Below are 18,141 nucleotides of genomic sequence, written 5' to 3'. Positions count from 1 at the left end.
GTAGCTGGCGCAGGATGGAGTGGGGTTGGAAAGAGTGAGAGAAACCCAGAGGTAGTATGGGGCTGGGGATAGAAGGTTCTGGAAGGAGGAACAGAAAGGGGCCAGGCGCAAACCCTGGGGGAAGTGGAGTTCTGACTTCAGACTGCGTGGAATTCTAGTGGAGGAATTGGCGTCCCTCCCTTCATCCACTGGTCAGCCTGCACACCCTCAGCCCCACCGCACCCCTACCCCACCCTGCCCTGAAGCGGGCAGCCTCTGCCATTTGCCACCCCCACCTCCCTTTCCACCGCCTCACCCTGCCTTGTCAATCCCCATCTGCCTTCCCACTCTTGGGGCCAGCCTCCTAGGAAATGGTATGGAAAATTGCCCCGCCCGGTCCCCTGCCCCTCAGCCATCCAATTCCTAGCGTGACTTTTACGGAACTCTTAGCCAGTGCCCCAGACTCTGGCTCTGACCAGTTCTATTGTATCAAGTCAACAACGGTGTGGCTGGGTTATATTTATCCTCATCTCACCCAGGAGGGAGGACCATGAAGTGCCTGCCCAAAGCCAGGCTGTGGTTGGCTGCTGAGCCCCCTGGTCCCCTCTCCCCTTTACCTTGCTCCTGCCCACTCTTCTGTCCCTGCTACCGCATGGGGTGGGGGTGCGGAGACAGATGGGGACTGTGGCCACTAGTCCTCTGGGTTAAGCAGGGGGACACATGGGAGAGGAGGCTGTTGGTCTTGAGTCTGTCCAGCTCGGGAGTCCCAGGTAGACTGCCTAGGACAGACCTGCAGCCAGCCCCCAAATTCATCAAGAGCCTCCTTCCAAGCACCTCCGAGCCAGATACTTCTGTTGGCCCCTTGAATGCTCAGAACTTGGGGAGTCACAGCCACAGGGATCTAGTCTACCTGGCTGCCCTAGGTTCGGGCCCTGCTGCAGCAATCAGCTGGGCACTGACCTTCCTCGCTCAAATGACCGACCCACCTCTCAAAACTAAGGCTCAAGAAGGACAATAAATATGCCACTGGGGCCAGTGACCAGGTCTAGGGGGATGTCGAGCGAGCTCTCTCTGAGCTGCTGGTACTCAAAACCCCAGCATCCAGCTCCAGCCCAGAACAGCCCCTGAAGCTGGGGTCTGGGCTTTGGGTGGACAGTCTATAAACAAGAGCTTTCTCTCTGGCATGGGAGGGGCTGCTGGCAGCAAGGAGTTTCCCTCTCTCCCCACATTTGTTGGGTGTCGCTGGCTCATCTGAGCTCCCCACGGCTGCCCTACAAAGTGTTCCGGGCTCCTGGCCTTTCTGCTGCTTGGGGGAGCTGGGGAGCAAGAGGCCCTCTCCCCACCCCAACCACATGCCCTTCCGCCCACCCTCATGCCAGGGCCAGCCGCCAGCCACATTCTTGGCACAGCCCTTCTCCCTGGGGTAGGGATAGCCCCCGCTGGGGCTGCGGGGCTGGGGGACAACTGCAGGGCAGCATACTGAGGAAAGGGCTTTGGGCCACACTTCCCCTACCCTGAACCTGCTTCCTGGACCCAGACCTGTTGCTTGGGGGTCTTCTGTTCACCAAAGGACACCCCTCACCCACACCCTGGCTTATCAGCCTTGCCCAGAGCAGTTTCTAGCCACCGCCTCACCCTTTTTCACATCACTGCTGTTTTTCTGCTCAACCTTCCCGGTGGCTGGGTCTCTCTAGACCTCAGGTTCCACAAGGGAAAGGAGCGCCCAGGGGTCCAAGGTAGCCGCGCCTCCCGCCACCCACCCAGCCTTGTACAGAGACCAGCAGGCCTTCCCCACAGGGCCCCTGTGTCCCCAAGCCTCGGGGGAGGAAGGCTGAGACAGGCCAGGAGCAGGTGCTGGCCCAGGAAGAAGAGATATTTGTGTGACCAGGCCAAGGGGCCCTCGGGCGCAATTTGTCTTCAGTCTCTTCCCTCCTTGTGGCACCCCAAGCTGCCATCTCCTGCTGTCCTCTCCTCTGAAAGTCAGTTCCCCTTGGCCAGTTGGCACCAGCAGTCCCTCCTCCCGGGATCAGGACAGGCGAGAACCGAGAAGGTACTCCATGGCAGTGCACGTGCCAACTCACCCAGGGTCAGGCACACGGGGGAAGTTGCAGCTCTCACGAAGGGTCTGGAGGGGCTATTAGCTGGTTGCTAACTGCAAAATCCGACAGTCCGAAACCACCCGCTGTTCCTCAAGGAGGAGGGGTTTATCTATCCTGATTTCCTGTGTTGCGGGCTCTTATCTGTAGCAGTGTGCATGCTCTGGTCTAATCCCATTTGTAAGGTAGAATTGAGGTCATGATAGTGGGGGAAGAAAGCACCAAAGAGCTAGAGGTCAGTTGTGTGTTTCATCGGTGCTATACTGCACCCTGACAGGCTCATCTCTTCCCTGTAAGCCCGCTATATGAAAATAATAATCTATAATTTGTCAAAGGTTTGTGAGGGAGGGTGGAGGGGAGGGTGGGTGAAGAAATGGGGAGCCAATATCAGGGGCTCAAGTGGGAAAAGAATGCTTTGAAAATGATGATGGCGAAGGGATCAGTTATCAGGCATCAAAGAACAAAAATATCATATCATTGTGTGCTCACCTCCATGATATGATTGCTGAAGACAAATGGGTGCATAAGCAAATGTGGTGAAGAAAGCTGGTGGTGTCTGGCTATCAAAAGATAGAGTGTCTGGGGTCTTAAAGGCTTGAAGGTAAACAAGCAGCCACCTAGCTCAGAAGCAACAAAGCCCACATGGAAGAAGCACACCGCCTGTGTGATCATGAGGTGTCGAAGGGATCAGGTATCAGGCATCAAAGACCAAAAAAATCAAAGCATTGTGAATGAGGGGGAGTGTGGAGTGGAGACCCAAAGCCTACCTGTAGGCAACTGGACATCCCCTTACAGAAGGGTTGCAGGGAAGAGATGAGCCAGTCAGGATGTATTGTAGCACTAAGGAAACACAACTTTCCTCTAGTTCCTAAATGCTTCCTCCCACCCCACTATCATTATCCCCATTCTACCTTACAAATCTGGCTAGACCAGAGGATGTACACTGGTACAGATAGGAACTGGAAACACAGGGAATCTAGGATGGAGGATCCCTTCAGGACCAGTGGTGAGACTGGCAATACTGGGAGGGTGGAGGGAAGGTGGGGTGGAAAGGGGGATCTGATTGCAAGGATCTACATATAACCTCCCCCCTGGGGACGGACAACAGAATAGTGGGTGAAGGGAGACATTGGACAGTGTAAGATATGACAAAATAATAATTTATAAATTATCAAGGGTTCATGAGGGAGGGAACAGCGGGGAGGGAGGGGGAAAATTAGTTGATACCAAGGGCTTAAGTGAAGAGCAAATGTTTTGAGAGTGTTGAGGGCAGCAAATGTACCAATGCACTTTACACAATCGATGTATGTATGTATTGTGATAAGAGTTGTATAAGCCCCCAATAAAATGATTTTTAAAAAGAAAGAAAGAAAATGATGATGGCAGCAAGTGTGCTTTACACACTGGATGAGTGTATGGATTGTGATGAGATGTAAAAGACCCCAATAAAAGCATTTAATAAAAAAAAATTTTCAGAGTTACAGTCTTGGAAACCCACCAGACAGTTCTACCCTGTCCTATAGGGTCGCTGTGAGTCAGCAGGGAGGAACTCGATGGCAGGGTCAAACCAAGCAACCGGGTCTCGAGCACGTAATCCCTCTGGCCTCAGCTTCAGGGTTCTCATCCGAGAAATGGGGAGAAGGTGAGGGGCCCGGGTTCTGTGGTCAGGTGCCAGGGTCACGTTCCTTGTGCTGGCAGGGACCACCCCAGTGAGCAGGCCTCTGGAGTTCCAGCAGGGTGTTTCAGGGAGGGCAGAGAGGCCTCCTTGGGATTCTTCCTGGATGATCCTTCTCTGGACAGCAAGGAGGGGACCTCACGGGCAGGCCCTGGTGGTTTAACACAGGAAAGATGTGCCCTGGGGCTGTCGCCTTTCACCATCCTCATTCAGTCTGTCCACTGGACTCTTTGAAGACGAGTGTGGCTTCAGGATCGGAGGAAAGCTTATCAGCCATCTGCGATACGCACATGACACAACCGTCCTTACGAACAGTGCAGGCCGAAAACCCCACACTTCAGTGTGGACTGCAGCTCGCCGTGAAGAAAGCCAACGCCCCCAGCTGGACTAACAGGCAGCAGCGTCGTGAGAACTGGAGACAACGTGCAGCCATCGAGACGTCCATTTTGATTCGAGCCACCATCAGTTCTCCCAGAGACAGTCGTTAGGAAATCACATGATGCCTTGCGGGGGCAGATCTGCTGCACAGGGACTCTTTAAAGTGTTACAGAGCAAGGACGTCACTTTGGGGATTACGATGCACCTGACCCAAGCCCTGCTATTTTCTGTTGCCTCCTATGGACATTGAATAAGGAAGGCAGACAAAGAATGGATGCCTTTGAATTCTTTGTTGATGAAGACTATTGAAAGTACCAGAGGAGGAACCAACTCTGCCATGGAAGGAGTACAGCCAGAATGCTCTTTAGAAGCCAGGATGATGAGACTTTGCCTCAAGTGCTTTGTCCATATTATCAGATGATGCCATTCTCTGGAAAAGGGGGCATGATGCTTGGTGTATCAGGCTTGGGTTACCAGAGAAACCAATCCAGGACACTCATGTAGTAAGAAGTAATTGTATATCAAGAAAGTATCCAGAGCAAGTCCATAAGTCCAACCCCTCTCCAGACTTATGAAGCCACGTGAAATGTAGCAAGATGGCCGGAAGATCACAGTGGGAAGTTGCATGGGCCCGACGGTGGTGGTCACAGGGCTGGCACAGGCCTCCAGGTGGCCCGACAGCAGGAAGGTGAAGCCTCAAGAGAGAGGCCCGCCTCCAGAGAGCCATTCATCTTGGTAGCACTTGCAATCAAGCTGCGACCCACCTGGCAGACTAGACTCCTCCCACATGTTCCTGTGGGCGCGGTGTTGGCCCAAAGAAACCTAACTCTCACCCTGGGTCAAGGAGAGGATCCGGAAAAGAAGACCTTCATGGAGCCGGGTTGACACCACGGCCTCAAACACAACACTCGTGAGGAAGGCGTGGGGCGGTGCAGGCCCCAGTCAGTCGTCCGTTGATAGGGCCACTAGGAGCCCCAGCTGACTCAAAGGCACTTGGAAACACCAGCCTCGTTGGGGAGCTGGTAAGGACCAAAGGAGGTGTGTGTGTGTGTGTGTGTGTGTGTGTGTGTGTGTGTGTGTGTGTGTGTGTGTGAAGTGATGCCACCCAGGCTTTACCCAGAGCTAATGTCCTGTGAGGAATAGGTCTTGATTTGATTGCAGGTGGAGCGGAACTTCAGGTACCTGGTGACCATGACCCAGCCTCTTCTCAGGTTTGGCGACGGCCACTGTGTGATAAAGTGTAAACAAAGACCTTGAGCTGGTTCCTCCAGTTCTCTTTCCTGGGAGGTGGTGAGGGAGGGAGTGTTGTGCTGTGGGGTGGGGGGTGTATATTTAGGGACCTAGGATAGTAGAATGGAAGGAATGAGCCAGAATTATCTCATTTGCTGCTAAGAGTCTACAGGCCCGCGATGAGGCCATGGAGACATGGGCTAGGGCCAAGGAGAGATCAGTGATGGTGACGAGGCTGGCTGGGGCCTGATGTAGCCGGTGCTGGGATGCGTGGCCCCAGCTGCTCTGGGTCCAAAGCAGGAAGTGGCTTCCTATTGGAAGGCAGCCCACGCCTAGGACCTGCCAAGTTCTCATGGCAGGAACCATAACCATCTTTTGGCCTTTCTGGTTACGGGCACACACCAACCCCCTGCCCAGCTTGCTCTGGGACCCCACGTTGCTGCTCCTGGGCTTTAATCAAGGGCAGGGCTTCCCCTCCAGTAGGGTGGGGAAACACCTCGGGGCTGGCGCCTCAGTGGTACTCGGTGGGGCAAACCAGCTTTGTCCCAGAGTGTGTGGGAACATAAGATTCCTGACAAAGTGACAGGAAGGCAGGTTTTCCAAATCCCTGTTGGCTCTTTTTCCTAAGTGGGTGTGTCCCTCCATCTATAGCTCTTGGTTCTCACCTTCTCTGTCACTGCCACCCCTCCTACCTGCACAGGCCTCCTAACTCGTGCCCTCACATCAGAGCCTCGTGGGGCCCCCACTGTGTGTACCCGATGCTCTGGAAATCTGTCCTGACTGCTAATGAGGGTGGTGGGGGGAGGCCTACCCGGCTTTCTAGATGAGAAGACAGCGTCTCCCCGAGGTAAGGACAGGGTCCAGGGTTCCACGCTGAAGCATGGCAGAGGCAGCCACGAGGAGCTGCCTGAGGCCCAGTTCATCGTTGTTCACTTAAGCTGTAGTGCTTGGTCCAGACTCCTCTTCCTCAATCCCCTGCTGTTCTGAGCTCTTCAAGGGCACCCCATGATAAAGAGCTGTGGATCTTGTACCCCAGCAGGTAAAACTTTTTGAGCTCACCTTCCATTATATGTTTATTCTCATTATTCATAAATTATTTGCATATACTATTGTTCCTCTGGAATTATGGGCATTAGAAAACACACAGAACTGGTTTTAAGGCACTAAAACAAACATGAACAAACTTACTGCCATCAACTGATTCACATTTGCAGTGACCCAAGAGGACAGAGTAGAACTGCCCCCTGTGGCTTTCTGAGACTAAATCTTTACAGATGTAGAAAGCCTCATCTTTCTCCTAGGGGGCTGCTGGTAGTTTAGAACTCCTGACCTTGTAGTTAGCTCAATGCATAACCCACTACACCACCGGGAGTCCCTTCATTTGAAGGTGAGATAAATATAATTAGGAATACAGTCTGATTTTTTTTCCTCCATGTTTCCAGGGATTGGCCTCGGGCCAGCCCCTATGCCTGGCACAGGTGTCTGTCTTCTAAGTCCCTCATCAGCTTTTCTTCCTGCCACTTGCAAGCACATTCCAATTCCAATGGGCCAGTTGTTCTCAGTCCTCATCCGGGTCCTGATGCCCTTTCTTGCTTTTCCCTCTCCAAATCCTCTGTGTTATACAAGCTCCACTCCAGAACCCAGGTCCCCCCCCCCCCCAACGCTCTGTTCCACATGCTGGAGCTAACCCTTGTGCCCGTCTTCCTGCCAACCCATCTCAGCCTGCCTTGTCTCCCCACTAGTCTCCCTTATGATCGCTCACCTCGCTGGTGCCATATGGTTACCCACAGCTCATCCCCTTGGAAACTGAGCCTCGAAGATCTGAAGTCATTTGCCCAAGGTCACAAGGAAATTGGTGGGGCCAAGACTGGTCCCCAAGCTAGATCCCAGTGCCTGAACCCCAAATGAGCAAAGATGGTCTCTGACACATCTCTTGACTCTTCCAGCACCTTGATTAGAAGCATGTACATTTGAAACAGCATATTGTTGCATGGATGATGGTGGGAGTGGGTAAAGGAGTGAATCATCCTGCCCAACACCCAAAGTAAAGGCAGGCTCTGCTGGCAGCTTCAGGCTCATGAGCCTGTCCTAGACCCTGCCCCCCCCACCCCCTGTGGCCAGGGCACCGGGTTAAGTAGGTAGGCGTGCACAGAGCACATGACTGAAGGGATCTTGAGATGCTGCCATCAGGCGTTGGGAGACAGGTGTGGCACGCAGTGACTATCAAGTGTCCATTCTACCTTGTTTCTCACAGGACCTGGTGGACTGGCAGAAGCCGCTGCTGTGGCAGGTGGGCTACTTGGGAGAGAAGTATGAGGAGTGGGTCCACCAGCCGGTGCTCAGGCCAATCCGCCTGTTTCACTCAGACCTCTTTGAGGCCCTCTCCAAGGCTGTCTGGTGAGCCTTGCTCCAAACCCATGGTACCAACCAGATCAGAAAGGGGAAGGCACTGTGGGGTCCCTCCTCCCAGCTAAGCTCTTAGGGATGGTGGGGTGTGCCTTACCTACAATCCAATCCTACACATGAGTTTGGCCTCTCACTGCATGACAAGCCAACATGTAGCCAGAAACTGTCTCTGGTGCCACCCACGTTCCCTTCCAGACCCTCAGTCCAGGTTTTCCACCCTCTGATGGCCACGGGGAGCCCTGAGGAATGCAGATGGTTAGGCACTGACTACTAAGTAAAAGGCTAGTAGGATAAACCAACCCTGAGGCACCTCAGAACTAACGCCTGGCAATCGCCATCTGAAAGGTCACACAACCTGGAAAACCCAACGGTGCAGTTCTACTCTGCACCTGTGGGTCCCCGGGAGTCACAATTGACCCGCCAAACCATACCTTTGGCAACAATTTTGCCTGCAATTTGTTGATCTGACACAAGAGGTAGGTGCTTATCCAGCTAGTAGCCTGTGGACAGACACAGTTCCCTTCGGCCAGGAATTCGTCTCAGAATCAGGGGCTGTGGACTTAACCGCCTTTCTCCTCATTTTGCCTCTTCCCACACCACAGCCCCATGACCCCCAAGTCTCCATATGCCTTCTGCATATGCTTCGGGCTCAGTTTGACACCTAGGGTCAGTAGGTGGGGAAGCCCGACCCATCAAGCCCCCATGCGAGTGTCTCTCCACCCTGCTGTCCATCCTGCAGGTACAGTGTTCCCATCATCTGGGTTCCCCTGATGCTGTACCTTAGCTGGTCCTACTACCGAATCCTCGCCCAGGGCAACGTGCGGCTCTTCACGTCCTTCACCACAGGTAACTCCACCCCCGGGCCTGCCTGATTGGCTCCCGCGGCCCCGGGAGGTGGAGCCCTCGGTGCACGCCTAGTCCTGAGTTTCTGAGCACCCGATGCCCCATCTCTGGCGCATTGAAGGGAGCCCTGGCTGGAGAGAAGAGGGAAGCCTGGTGACGCAGCGGTTAAGCACTCGGCGGCTAACCGAAAGGCTGGTGATCGCAGCCCACCAGCCGCTCAATGGGAGAGAGAGGTGGCCGCCCACTTCGAGAACGACGACTTGCAGCCTTGACAAGCTCTGGGCTCCTGCTCGGCCCCACAAGGTCGCTGTGGGTCGGAATCCACTTGACCACAGTGGTTTGGGGTCTGTAGAAATAAAAGGTCCCCGCGCTCTAGTTCCGGAGCATCGTAGCGACACATTGGGGTTGGTGTTTCGACTTTAGAAATAGTGTTCTCTAAGGAAAGCAATTGCTAGACTCTTCACCACCGCCACCACCACCAAACGGATCCACAGAGCCACCAACAAATCGGGTAGTTTCGTCAGGGGCCCATGTCATGAAAGGGCTTTCCGGAGCACCTGGGGGACCACACCCCCAAGCTGGATGACAGCACTCTGCTGGGTGAACGCTGCTATGCTAGTGCCAGTCCATCCAGGGGCTGCTAGAGGCAGGGAGGGGAAGGCAGCCCCTCTCCTGCTTTCCCAGGGACCTCTCCTTGCCCGGGGCCGAAGCCCACGCCAGACGCTCTTCTCCCCTTTCAGGACCAGGAAAGATGGGGCCTCCGGAAAGCGAGTGAGCAAGCCAGGGTGCCCTCCGCTTGGATGCTAGGGCCAGGAGACAGACAGGGGCCAGCTGGGGATGCAGGGAGGGGGGGAGGGAGCGGAGTTTCAGGGTGGCCCACAAGGCGGCCCACAATGTGTGGGGTGTGACCTCTCCCACCAGCCTCCTCCGTGGGCTCACTGCCTACTTTGGGCAAGCCGGATGGCCTGTCCATGTTGGCATAGCCAGCCTGGGGAGGTGCCAGGTGTAGGGCCAGGATGGAGAGGGTGCTAGGACTAGCCCGTTCCCTAGGTGGGCTCCCACCTCCCCTTGTGGATGCCCCTTGGGGAGGGGCCCTGGCTTGTCCACAGAACCCAGGTTGGGGGGGCAGTGTGAGCGAGCTGCAGGAGCCACTTCCCCACCCCACCCCACTCCCCAAACACCAGCCTCTCCTGACCCCTGAGGGTTAACAGGCATTCTGAGAGTCACCCTTCTCAGCCCACACTGAATAGCCCAGGCACAGCACAGGGCTTGTTGCTCCCAAGGCCCGCAGGCTGAATCACCCACTGTCCCCCAGCTCCCCTAACAATTGCCAACAGTGAAGGGGACCGGTGGCCCAGAGGGGGGAGGGGCAGGCCAGGCTAAAGCCTTGGCCCAGGGCCCTTGGCGGATTCTTCCAGAGATGCCATGCGGTACCAGCTCCATCCCTACAGGCAGGCAGGGCCAATGGTGGGGTGAGGGGGTGGGCAGGCACTTGACCTATCGGAGGGGACCATTCTAAGTGGGGGAGAGGGTGGGCTGAGCCTGGGTCAGCAACCCTGGCCTCTGCAGAGAAAGGCAGCATGTCTGCCTCAGCTGTCCTTCCCCCTCCCCCAAACACCTCCTGGCTCCACTGACTGACTCACTGCCCTGAGGCAAACAGGTGCTTCCCAGGGCAGGCTCCTTGTCCCTCCATCATGCACCCAGAACAGCCTTGGAAGCCTCCTCATTTTGACCCCCAAGCCCCTCAGGGTGACCAGCCCCCAAACTGCTGAATCCAGGCATCTGGGACTCCCCACATGGTGGGGCTCAGGGCCCTTTGCCCTGACGGCCCCTCCTGGCTGCCCTGCAGAATACTCGGTTCCTGTGCCCAAGTCCGTGTTCCCGGGCCTCATCCTGTTGGGAATGCTCTCCTGGACCATCCTTGAGTACCTCATCCACCGCTTCCTGTTCCACATGAAGCCCCCAAGTGACAGCTACTACCTCATCATGCTGCACTTCATGTTGCACGGGCTGCACCACAAGGTGAGGGCCGGCTGCCACCTGTAGGTGACAAGGTTGCACCAGAGAGGTGGGGAAACCTCTGACCCAGGGGGTTGTTTATGGCATTGCTCAGGGGTACAGGCTACTCAGGGGGTGCATTCCATGCATTAGGCTCTCTGATCTTCACTACAAGGTACTTCCTAGTTCCTTCAGCACTGGGTGGGGACCAGGCATGGTTCTAGACTTAAAGGAACACAATGGAGGAATGGCCCTGCCCGCCACCCCCTCCCCACGGCCACCGTGAAGCATCCCCATTAAGGAGACACTGTGGTTCCCCCCGAGGCTGGGGTCTCATGGGCGTCACCCCTTTCTGTGGGCCCCACACTCCCAGCTACTGACCAGAGTGGCTTCTACGCCCCCACTGGAAGTCCTATCCAGCAAGATATCTTCTGGGGGAGAGGGACTCCCCTTTGGAGAGACAGAAGGTGTGAGGCAAAGCCCAGAGTTTGGGGCTCCCCAGGGTGGGGGAACTCGTCTTCCCCCTCCAGTCCCCAGCATCTGGGCAGCCCTCCCTGAGCCACGGGGGCATCCAGCCTCCCCAGGAGAGGCATAGCCTCCCCCGCAGGGGACTGCCTGGCCGGGTACCATCTCCCCGGCCCCCCGCAGGCTCCCTTCGACAGCTCCCGTCTCGTCTTCCCACCGGCACCTGCGTCCCTGATGATCGCCTTTTTCTACCTGCTGATGCACCTGGTCCTGCCGGAGGCGGTAGGGGGCACCGTGTTCTCTGGGGGCCTCCTGGGCTACGTGATCTACGACATGATACACTATTACCTGCACTTCGGCTCGCCGCACAAGGGCTCCCTGCTGTACAACCTGAAGGCCTACCACGTGAAGCATCATTTTTCCCACCAGAAATCAGGTGAGGACAAGGGCACCCGCAGCCTCCAAGTGTCTGCACCCTGCCCTGCCCCTGGGCTCTGGACCCTGGAGACATGGGGGCACTAAGCACCAGCTGCTCTACCTGAGAGAGCCAGAGACACCCCCATAATGAGTCAGGGTCTCGGAATCCCAGAGGGGCAGTTCCACCCTGGCCCCTGGGGTTGCTGTAAGTCGGAGCAGACTCCCTGGCCATGCATGTGGTTTTATGTATCAGACATGGTATCATTTCAGCACATGGGTATGATCAAGGTCAAGCCAAGCGGCCAGTGAGAGAGTCCACACGCTTTCTCACACCACGTCTGCGTCCATTTGGGAGCTCAGCTGTGGGGGGAGAGCTGTCCTAAGACCCCTGCCCACCGCAGGTTCACATGCCTCAGTTGCCAGACGTGCTCATCGCTTTCCACTAGCCCCGGGCTCGGCACACTTGCGAGGCGAAGAATCAGCCCTGACTCTCACAACAATGTCAAAGTCATTGGATAACCATAAAGATATTTTTGAAGATATTTTTACCAACAAGTTAAATCACCATTATGCAAATAATAGTTTTATCTTCATTTTCAACCATACTCCAGAGCCACATGGACAGACTGAGGGAGCTGCAGTTTGCCGGCTCCAGCAAAGTACCCATTCTTACAATGAGATTTAAGTTCACGGCATCAAAGGGGATTTGGCCTATGAGGGGGCTTTGAAAAGTTTGCGGAAAAGGGGGGGGAATTAAACGGTCATGGCATCTTCCCACATATCGCCTTCCTGCAATGCTGGGTCTCGGTCACCTCGTGGGTGGCTGGCGGCCACCATGCTGGACAGCACAGCTGGTGACTAAGCCGCCCGGACAGGTGGCGCTGCAGGCCATGGTTCTGAGGGGTATATGAAGAGGCGAGGCTGGCAGGGCCAGTCCTGCCTAGGACCTCTGCCAGACAGGATCAAGGGGCTCTTCAAAGGCACCCCTGAGAGACTAGACACCCCTGTGCCCTGCCCCTGGCTGGTGAAGTGGTTGACACGGTCCCCTCCTGCTCACCCTGCCTAGCTCCTCCCCCGACACATGGACCTGGCTCACTCCACAGGACCCCTGGCACCAACCTGTCTGTTTCCTCCTCTAGGATTTGGCATCACCTCCAAGCTATGGGATTACTTTTTCCACACCTTGGTCCCAGAAGAGCCCTATCTGAAGACACAGTGACCACGGTGCGGTGCCCAGCCCTCGGTCCTACCCCACCCCCACCCCTGCTGGGAAGGTTTGCTTGGCTACACAACAACGCAGGCTTGGTGGCAGTTGCTGGGGAGACCTCGAGCCAGGACTGACCTCCTGACCCACCTCGGGATGGCAGAAGGCCCTTGGGGACAGGCTCTTTCCTGGAGGGAACATCTCAGCCTCTCCGCCCAGAGCCTCAGGCCACAGGATTGTTCCAGGCCCCTTCTGCTAAGGCCACTCCCAGGGACATGAAGGGAACTGATCCCCTGGCAGTGGACCTCCTAATAGATCAGCCCTGGATGGGGGCCTCCGGAGGACCAAACCCCTACCCCTGCCTCCTGGTCTTCCTGGCACTTCCTGGAGAGCTTGGTCCTCCTGGGGAGGGGGTGCTGAGGTGAGGTGGGGCTCTCACAACAGGACACCTCCAGGGAGAGCCACTTGGCCAGCTCCAGAGCTGTCCATGGATCCAGCTGTTGGGCTAGATGCCTTCCAAGGGCACCACCACCCACCTGGCCTCGCCAGCCCATGCAGTGGGCTGAGGTGCAGCATGGTGGCCTTGGGGCTGAGGGGAGCCCAGATCCCTGTCTTTCGGAATCAACAACTGCTCCAGAGGGAACCACGTGAGGCTGAAGGTGGTCTACCTCTCGGGCAGAGCCCTCACCCAGCTCTGGCTGGTCCTGGCCGACACCTGGACAGGTGGCCCATCTCCTTATTCAGGACCCTCCCTGCCAGGACCGCCTTTCACTGACAAGAAGCCTCTTGGGTGCCTTACCCCCCCCCACCTTTGCATCCCTGCCCACCCACCCCCACCCCGACCCTGCATATGAGATCCAGCCTCTGTGGCTTCATAACCGAAGCCCTCTCTGCACAGAGGGTCTGCCGACAGAGGGTAGGACAGCCGGGCTGACCCCAGGCCAAGTAGCTGGTCAGAACTGCCCCCTTTCTAATTCTAAGTGTTGGTCCAACATAAAAATTAAATAAAAACTGCTTTGCCTTAGTTTGGTCCCCCAAACGATTACTACTTGAATCTTTTTAAAAACAAAAACAAAACTTAATGAGTGTAAAACCTAAGGAGAAGCTGTTTCATCCTGTGATTTGTAATGTTTACTGCAGAGATATTTAAAGATTTTGGAATAAGTAATCCATGACAACCGTTGTGAAATAAAGATGTCAATAAATTGTATATTTTGAAAATAAAACATTGAAAAGAAAAACAGCAAAGCCTGGTTGCTGCCTGTAGGTGGTGGCCCGTCTGACCACGTCATGACTTGAGGTTGGGGGGACAGAGGGAGAGCTGGAGGGGGTGGGGCGGGGCTCCCTGAGACCCTGTTGGATAGCTGGGGCCTGGTAACAAGAACAAGCTGGCTGCTTCCCCCTGGGCTTTGTTACTATTACATGTTCTCCACAGAGGCAGCCTGAGCAAAGGGCATCGTGCTCCCCCTCCCCAACCTTGGTACATCACAGAAGAGGGCTCTCCCCTGGATTTTTGGAACCCCACTGAGACCCCAGTTGGTTCTCCTAACCCCAGGAACCAGATCTTCCAGGCCTGAAGCACTTTTGGGGGACAAGGGGGTGACCGGGAGGCAGTGGGGCAGGTGGGCAGGTAGAGCAGGTCTGGGTCGGTCTGCGTCAGCCTGCACCTTCCACGGAGGAGGCCTGGCTCCGTGGCTGGCCAGTGCTGCTCCAGGCGTCCCAGGCACCACCGGCCTGCTGGTGGAAGCTTTCGGCAGAGCTTCTGGCAGACTAGGAAGAACAGGGTGGCAACTTACTTCTGGAAACCTGCCCGTGGAAGGCCTGGGTCTCCCTACAGCGCCCCACGCCCCCCGGTCCCCACTGATGATAGTGGCACGGCAGCACTTCACTCCATTGTGCACGGGTCACCCTAGGCAGGAGGGACAAGATGGCAGCTCACCATCTGGCAGAACAAACCTGGCTTGCTGGGCCACACTCAGGGTCTGGTTTAGTAAGGCTGGGCCTGAGGTCACTGGTACATGAGAAGGCCTGGCCAGGAGGGTGCCTGCCCTGTCCCCCTCCCTGTTCTCACACCCAGGTAGTTAGGAGGTTTTACCCCTCCTGAAGGGATGTGGGGGTCCCTCCCTTCAGCTTCTGGAACCTGGGCCATCTGCTCAGGTATAAGACAAGTGTTTGGGGCTGGAGCGGAAGTCAGACCCCCTGGCTGTGACATAGACACACAGGAGGAGCAGGAGGTGGATGCTCTGAACTTGCACATTCACAGAGAAGAGTCTGCTTTGAAAAGGACAGACAATGCTTCTTTAAAAACAAACAATATTCTAAAGAGACACACAAATCTTGTAAGTGAGTCTGCAGGGTGGAAATGAGATTTCAGGGGGAAAGTTGAGAAGCAACTCAAAACCAAGCTAACCCCCTCAAGAACTGGGAGTAGATGGTGGCCCAGTAACTGCCCATGGCAATGCCCTCTGCTGGGTCTGCCCCAGACACCTGAGAGAGGCCCCATCGAATGGGGATGCAATGGGTGTCCAAGGAGAGAAGCACAGGCAGGTGTCCCAGCACCTAAAGCTCCGGCTGATCAGCATTGACCTGGCTGTCACCATGTCCAGAACCACCCAGCAGAAGGATGATTTATCAAGTGCACAAGACATTCTCAGTAAGTGTCCAGGCTTACACCCTAAGGCGAGTGAGAAGGTGCATTATAAAACACGAGTACTGTGGAACCAATTACAAGGATCTGCATGTGACCTCTTCCCCGGGGGGACAGACAACAGAAAAGGGGGTGAAGGGAGACATTGGACAGGGAAAGATATGACAAAATAATAATAAATAAATTATCAAGGGCTCATGAGGAAGGGGGGAGGGAGGGGAAAAAAAGAGGACCTGATGCAAAGGGCTTAAGTGGAGAGCAAATGCTTTGAAAATGATGAGGGCAAAGAATGTACAGATGTGCTTTACACAATTGATGTATGTATGGATTGTGTTAAGAGTTGTACGAGTCCTTAATAAAATGTTTATAAATAAATAAATAGAACACGAGTACTGTCCATCTGGAGGGGCCCTGGTGGCCTAGTTGGTTCCGTGTTGGGCTTACTAGCCACAAGGTGAGTAGTTACAAACTACCAGCCACTCCCTGACAGAAAGACGAGGCTTTCTATTCAGTCAAGAATTAAAGTCACAGAAACCCACAGAAACAGGTCCACCCTGTCCTGACAGAGTCGCTATGGGTCTGAAGCAACTCAGTTGAGTGTTTTTTGAAGTGAAAGGAAAAACCCAGAGCCACTGGTGCCTGATGGGGGTCATCGCCATACCCAGAGACAAGCCTTGCAGCTGAGGCCACCCTGACTCACGGCGACACTACAGGAGAGGGTAGAACTGCCCTGTAGCAACCCCAAGGCTGTACGTCTTTAGGGCAGCAGACTACCTCTTCTTTCTCTCGCAGAGTGGCTGACTCACTAACAGAGCACCCCTGCGCTTTAACCACGGCACCACCAGACCTCCTTGGAAGGAAAGAAGATACCAAAAATACCAAAAGATTAAGCACACTCGCAAGGCGGTGGTTCGCTGTGACCCAGCAATTCCCATCACCTGCTGCTCTGCCTTCAGCAGGGCCTGCAGCCATGGGGTTTCCTTTGAGCCACTGTGCTTACACTTAGCAAATGAGTATTTCTTGGCTGGACTAAATAAAGCGCTGCTTTCTCACTCTGCCTTTGAACTCGGTAAGGTTTCTTATGGGGCCGCGCACAACATACAGCTTGTAGCAGGGCTCACTAAAGGTTAGTCCCACCCTTGACCAGCCACTTAAACATCGGGGCGGCATCACCACCTGTGTCCTGCCTTCTGCTGCCCTCTGATGGCAGCGTGAGGTTCTGCCCTACTCGGCCTGCTTCCACTGTGATTGCGGTGATTTTTAAAGCAGGGCTCAACTGGTTCATTCACAGCCGATGCAACAAAATCAGAACTGACCAGAATTAGTAAAAAGTGACTGGATGGGGAAAGTTACGGGTCGAAGCTCTGGGTTGGGAGGCACAGAAGAGGCCCGGTGAGCCTCTTCCAGGAGCTTGCTCTGGGAGATTGGATTGGTGCCAGGACTTAGGGGAGACACACATTGAACACAGCAAGTTCAACAGCCATCTGTGGGCAGAGCATTGTGATGTCTGATTCTGCTTCCCGTGAAATTTGGTTGCTATGCACCGTGCATACTGCCCTCATTTCCTAGGAGGGGACTGAGTTTCTCACAGGGACTCAGCCTGTAAATTTTCCCATTCCAGTTGTTGTCCTGGTACACCATGTTTTACACATTCGGGTCCATTCTGGTTTTGCTTCATCAGACGAGATTGAATTGGGAAGGACCTGCTTTAAACCCTGTTCCTAAATTTCAGCATTTCCCACCCTACTTTATCTGTCTGAGAGGACTGTTTAACCTAAGCCTTTCCCATTTCTAATTTTCCATGTAGCACTGGTGGCTGCAGAATCTCGCTGATAACTTTCACTGCAATTAAGTGCTTTACCCAGTGGATATATTGTATCTATGATAAAACTTGTTACAAGATGCATGTAAAAACTGGAAATTCCCAGAACTCTCACTGTTGCTCCATACAAGATTCCTTATTAGCCTGTATCTAAGGTGAGAGAGAGTTAGTCAGTCAGTCAGTCAGTCAGTCAGTCAGTCAGTCAGTCTGGGTAGACTAGAAAAACAAATCCATGGAGACTCATATGGGTATAAGAGAGAGTTTCATATCAGAGAGAAATTATACATTAAGAAAAAAAAAGCCCAGTCCAGATCAAGTCAATAAATCTGATGTTAGTCCATATTCCTGATACCAATCCATAAAGTCCTCTTCAGGAGGGTGGAGGGAGGGTGGGGTGGAAAGGGGGAAGTGATTACAAGGATCGACATATAACCTCCCCCCTGGGGGATGCACAACAGAAAAGTGGGTGAAGGGAGATGTTGGACAGTATAAGATATGACAAAATAATAATTTATAAATTATCAAGCTCTTATGAGGGAGGGGGAGCGGGGAGGGAGGAGAAAATGAGGAGTTGATTCCAAGGGCTCAGGTAGAAAGCAAATGTTTTGAGAATGATGATGGCAACAAATGTACAAACGTGCTTGACACAATGTATGTATGTATGTATGTATGTATGTATGTATGGATGGATGGATGGATGGATGGATGGATGGATGGATGGATGGATTGTGGTAAGATTTGTAAGAGCCCCCAATAAAATGATTTTTAAAAATTCTGCTTTTGTACACTGTAACTTTTAGGAAAACCACATGCTGGTACAAGCAGTTGTGTTTTTTTGGGGGGGGGACCCTACAAATTAAAGATAATGCAAAGTTCGCCTTAAAAAAAAGGCACCTGTGTGTGTTATGCCTATAAAAGTTTGTTCCAGGTCGAAGCTCGTGGTCCATACTTAGTACTCGACAGAGTATGCTGCCGGACAGA

At 54.3% G+C, this 18,141-nt stretch overlaps 1 protein-coding gene across 1 annotated transcript in view; it reads left to right on the top strand.

The window, feature by feature from the left end:
• Positions 1 to 12,706, top strand: part of FA2H (fatty acid 2-hydroxylase) — a 39,132-nt gene extending 26,426 nt beyond the window's left edge. Inside the window, exons 3-7 of the mRNA XM_075536737.1 lie at positions 7,613 to 7,755; positions 8,504 to 8,610; positions 10,457 to 10,629; positions 11,254 to 11,506; positions 12,627 to 12,706. Coding sequence (XP_075392852.1) covers positions 7,613 to 7,755; positions 8,504 to 8,610; positions 10,457 to 10,629; positions 11,254 to 11,506; positions 12,627 to 12,706 — 756 coding nt within the window. The remainder of the gene's footprint in view (positions 1 to 7,612; positions 7,756 to 8,503; positions 8,611 to 10,456; positions 10,630 to 11,253; positions 11,507 to 12,626) is intronic.
• Positions 12,707 to 18,141: the final 5,435 nt, after the last annotated feature.

The sequence above is a fragment of the Tenrec ecaudatus genome, chromosome 18 (assembly GCF_050624435.1).
Source record: "Tenrec ecaudatus isolate mTenEca1 chromosome 18, mTenEca1.hap1, whole genome shotgun sequence".
In the NCBI taxonomy this organism is placed as follows: domain Eukaryota; kingdom Metazoa; phylum Chordata; class Mammalia; order Afrosoricida; family Tenrecidae; genus Tenrec; species Tenrec ecaudatus.
The sequence above is the reverse complement of the archived record's forward strand: the minus strand, read 5'-3'. Positions and strand labels throughout refer to the sequence as shown.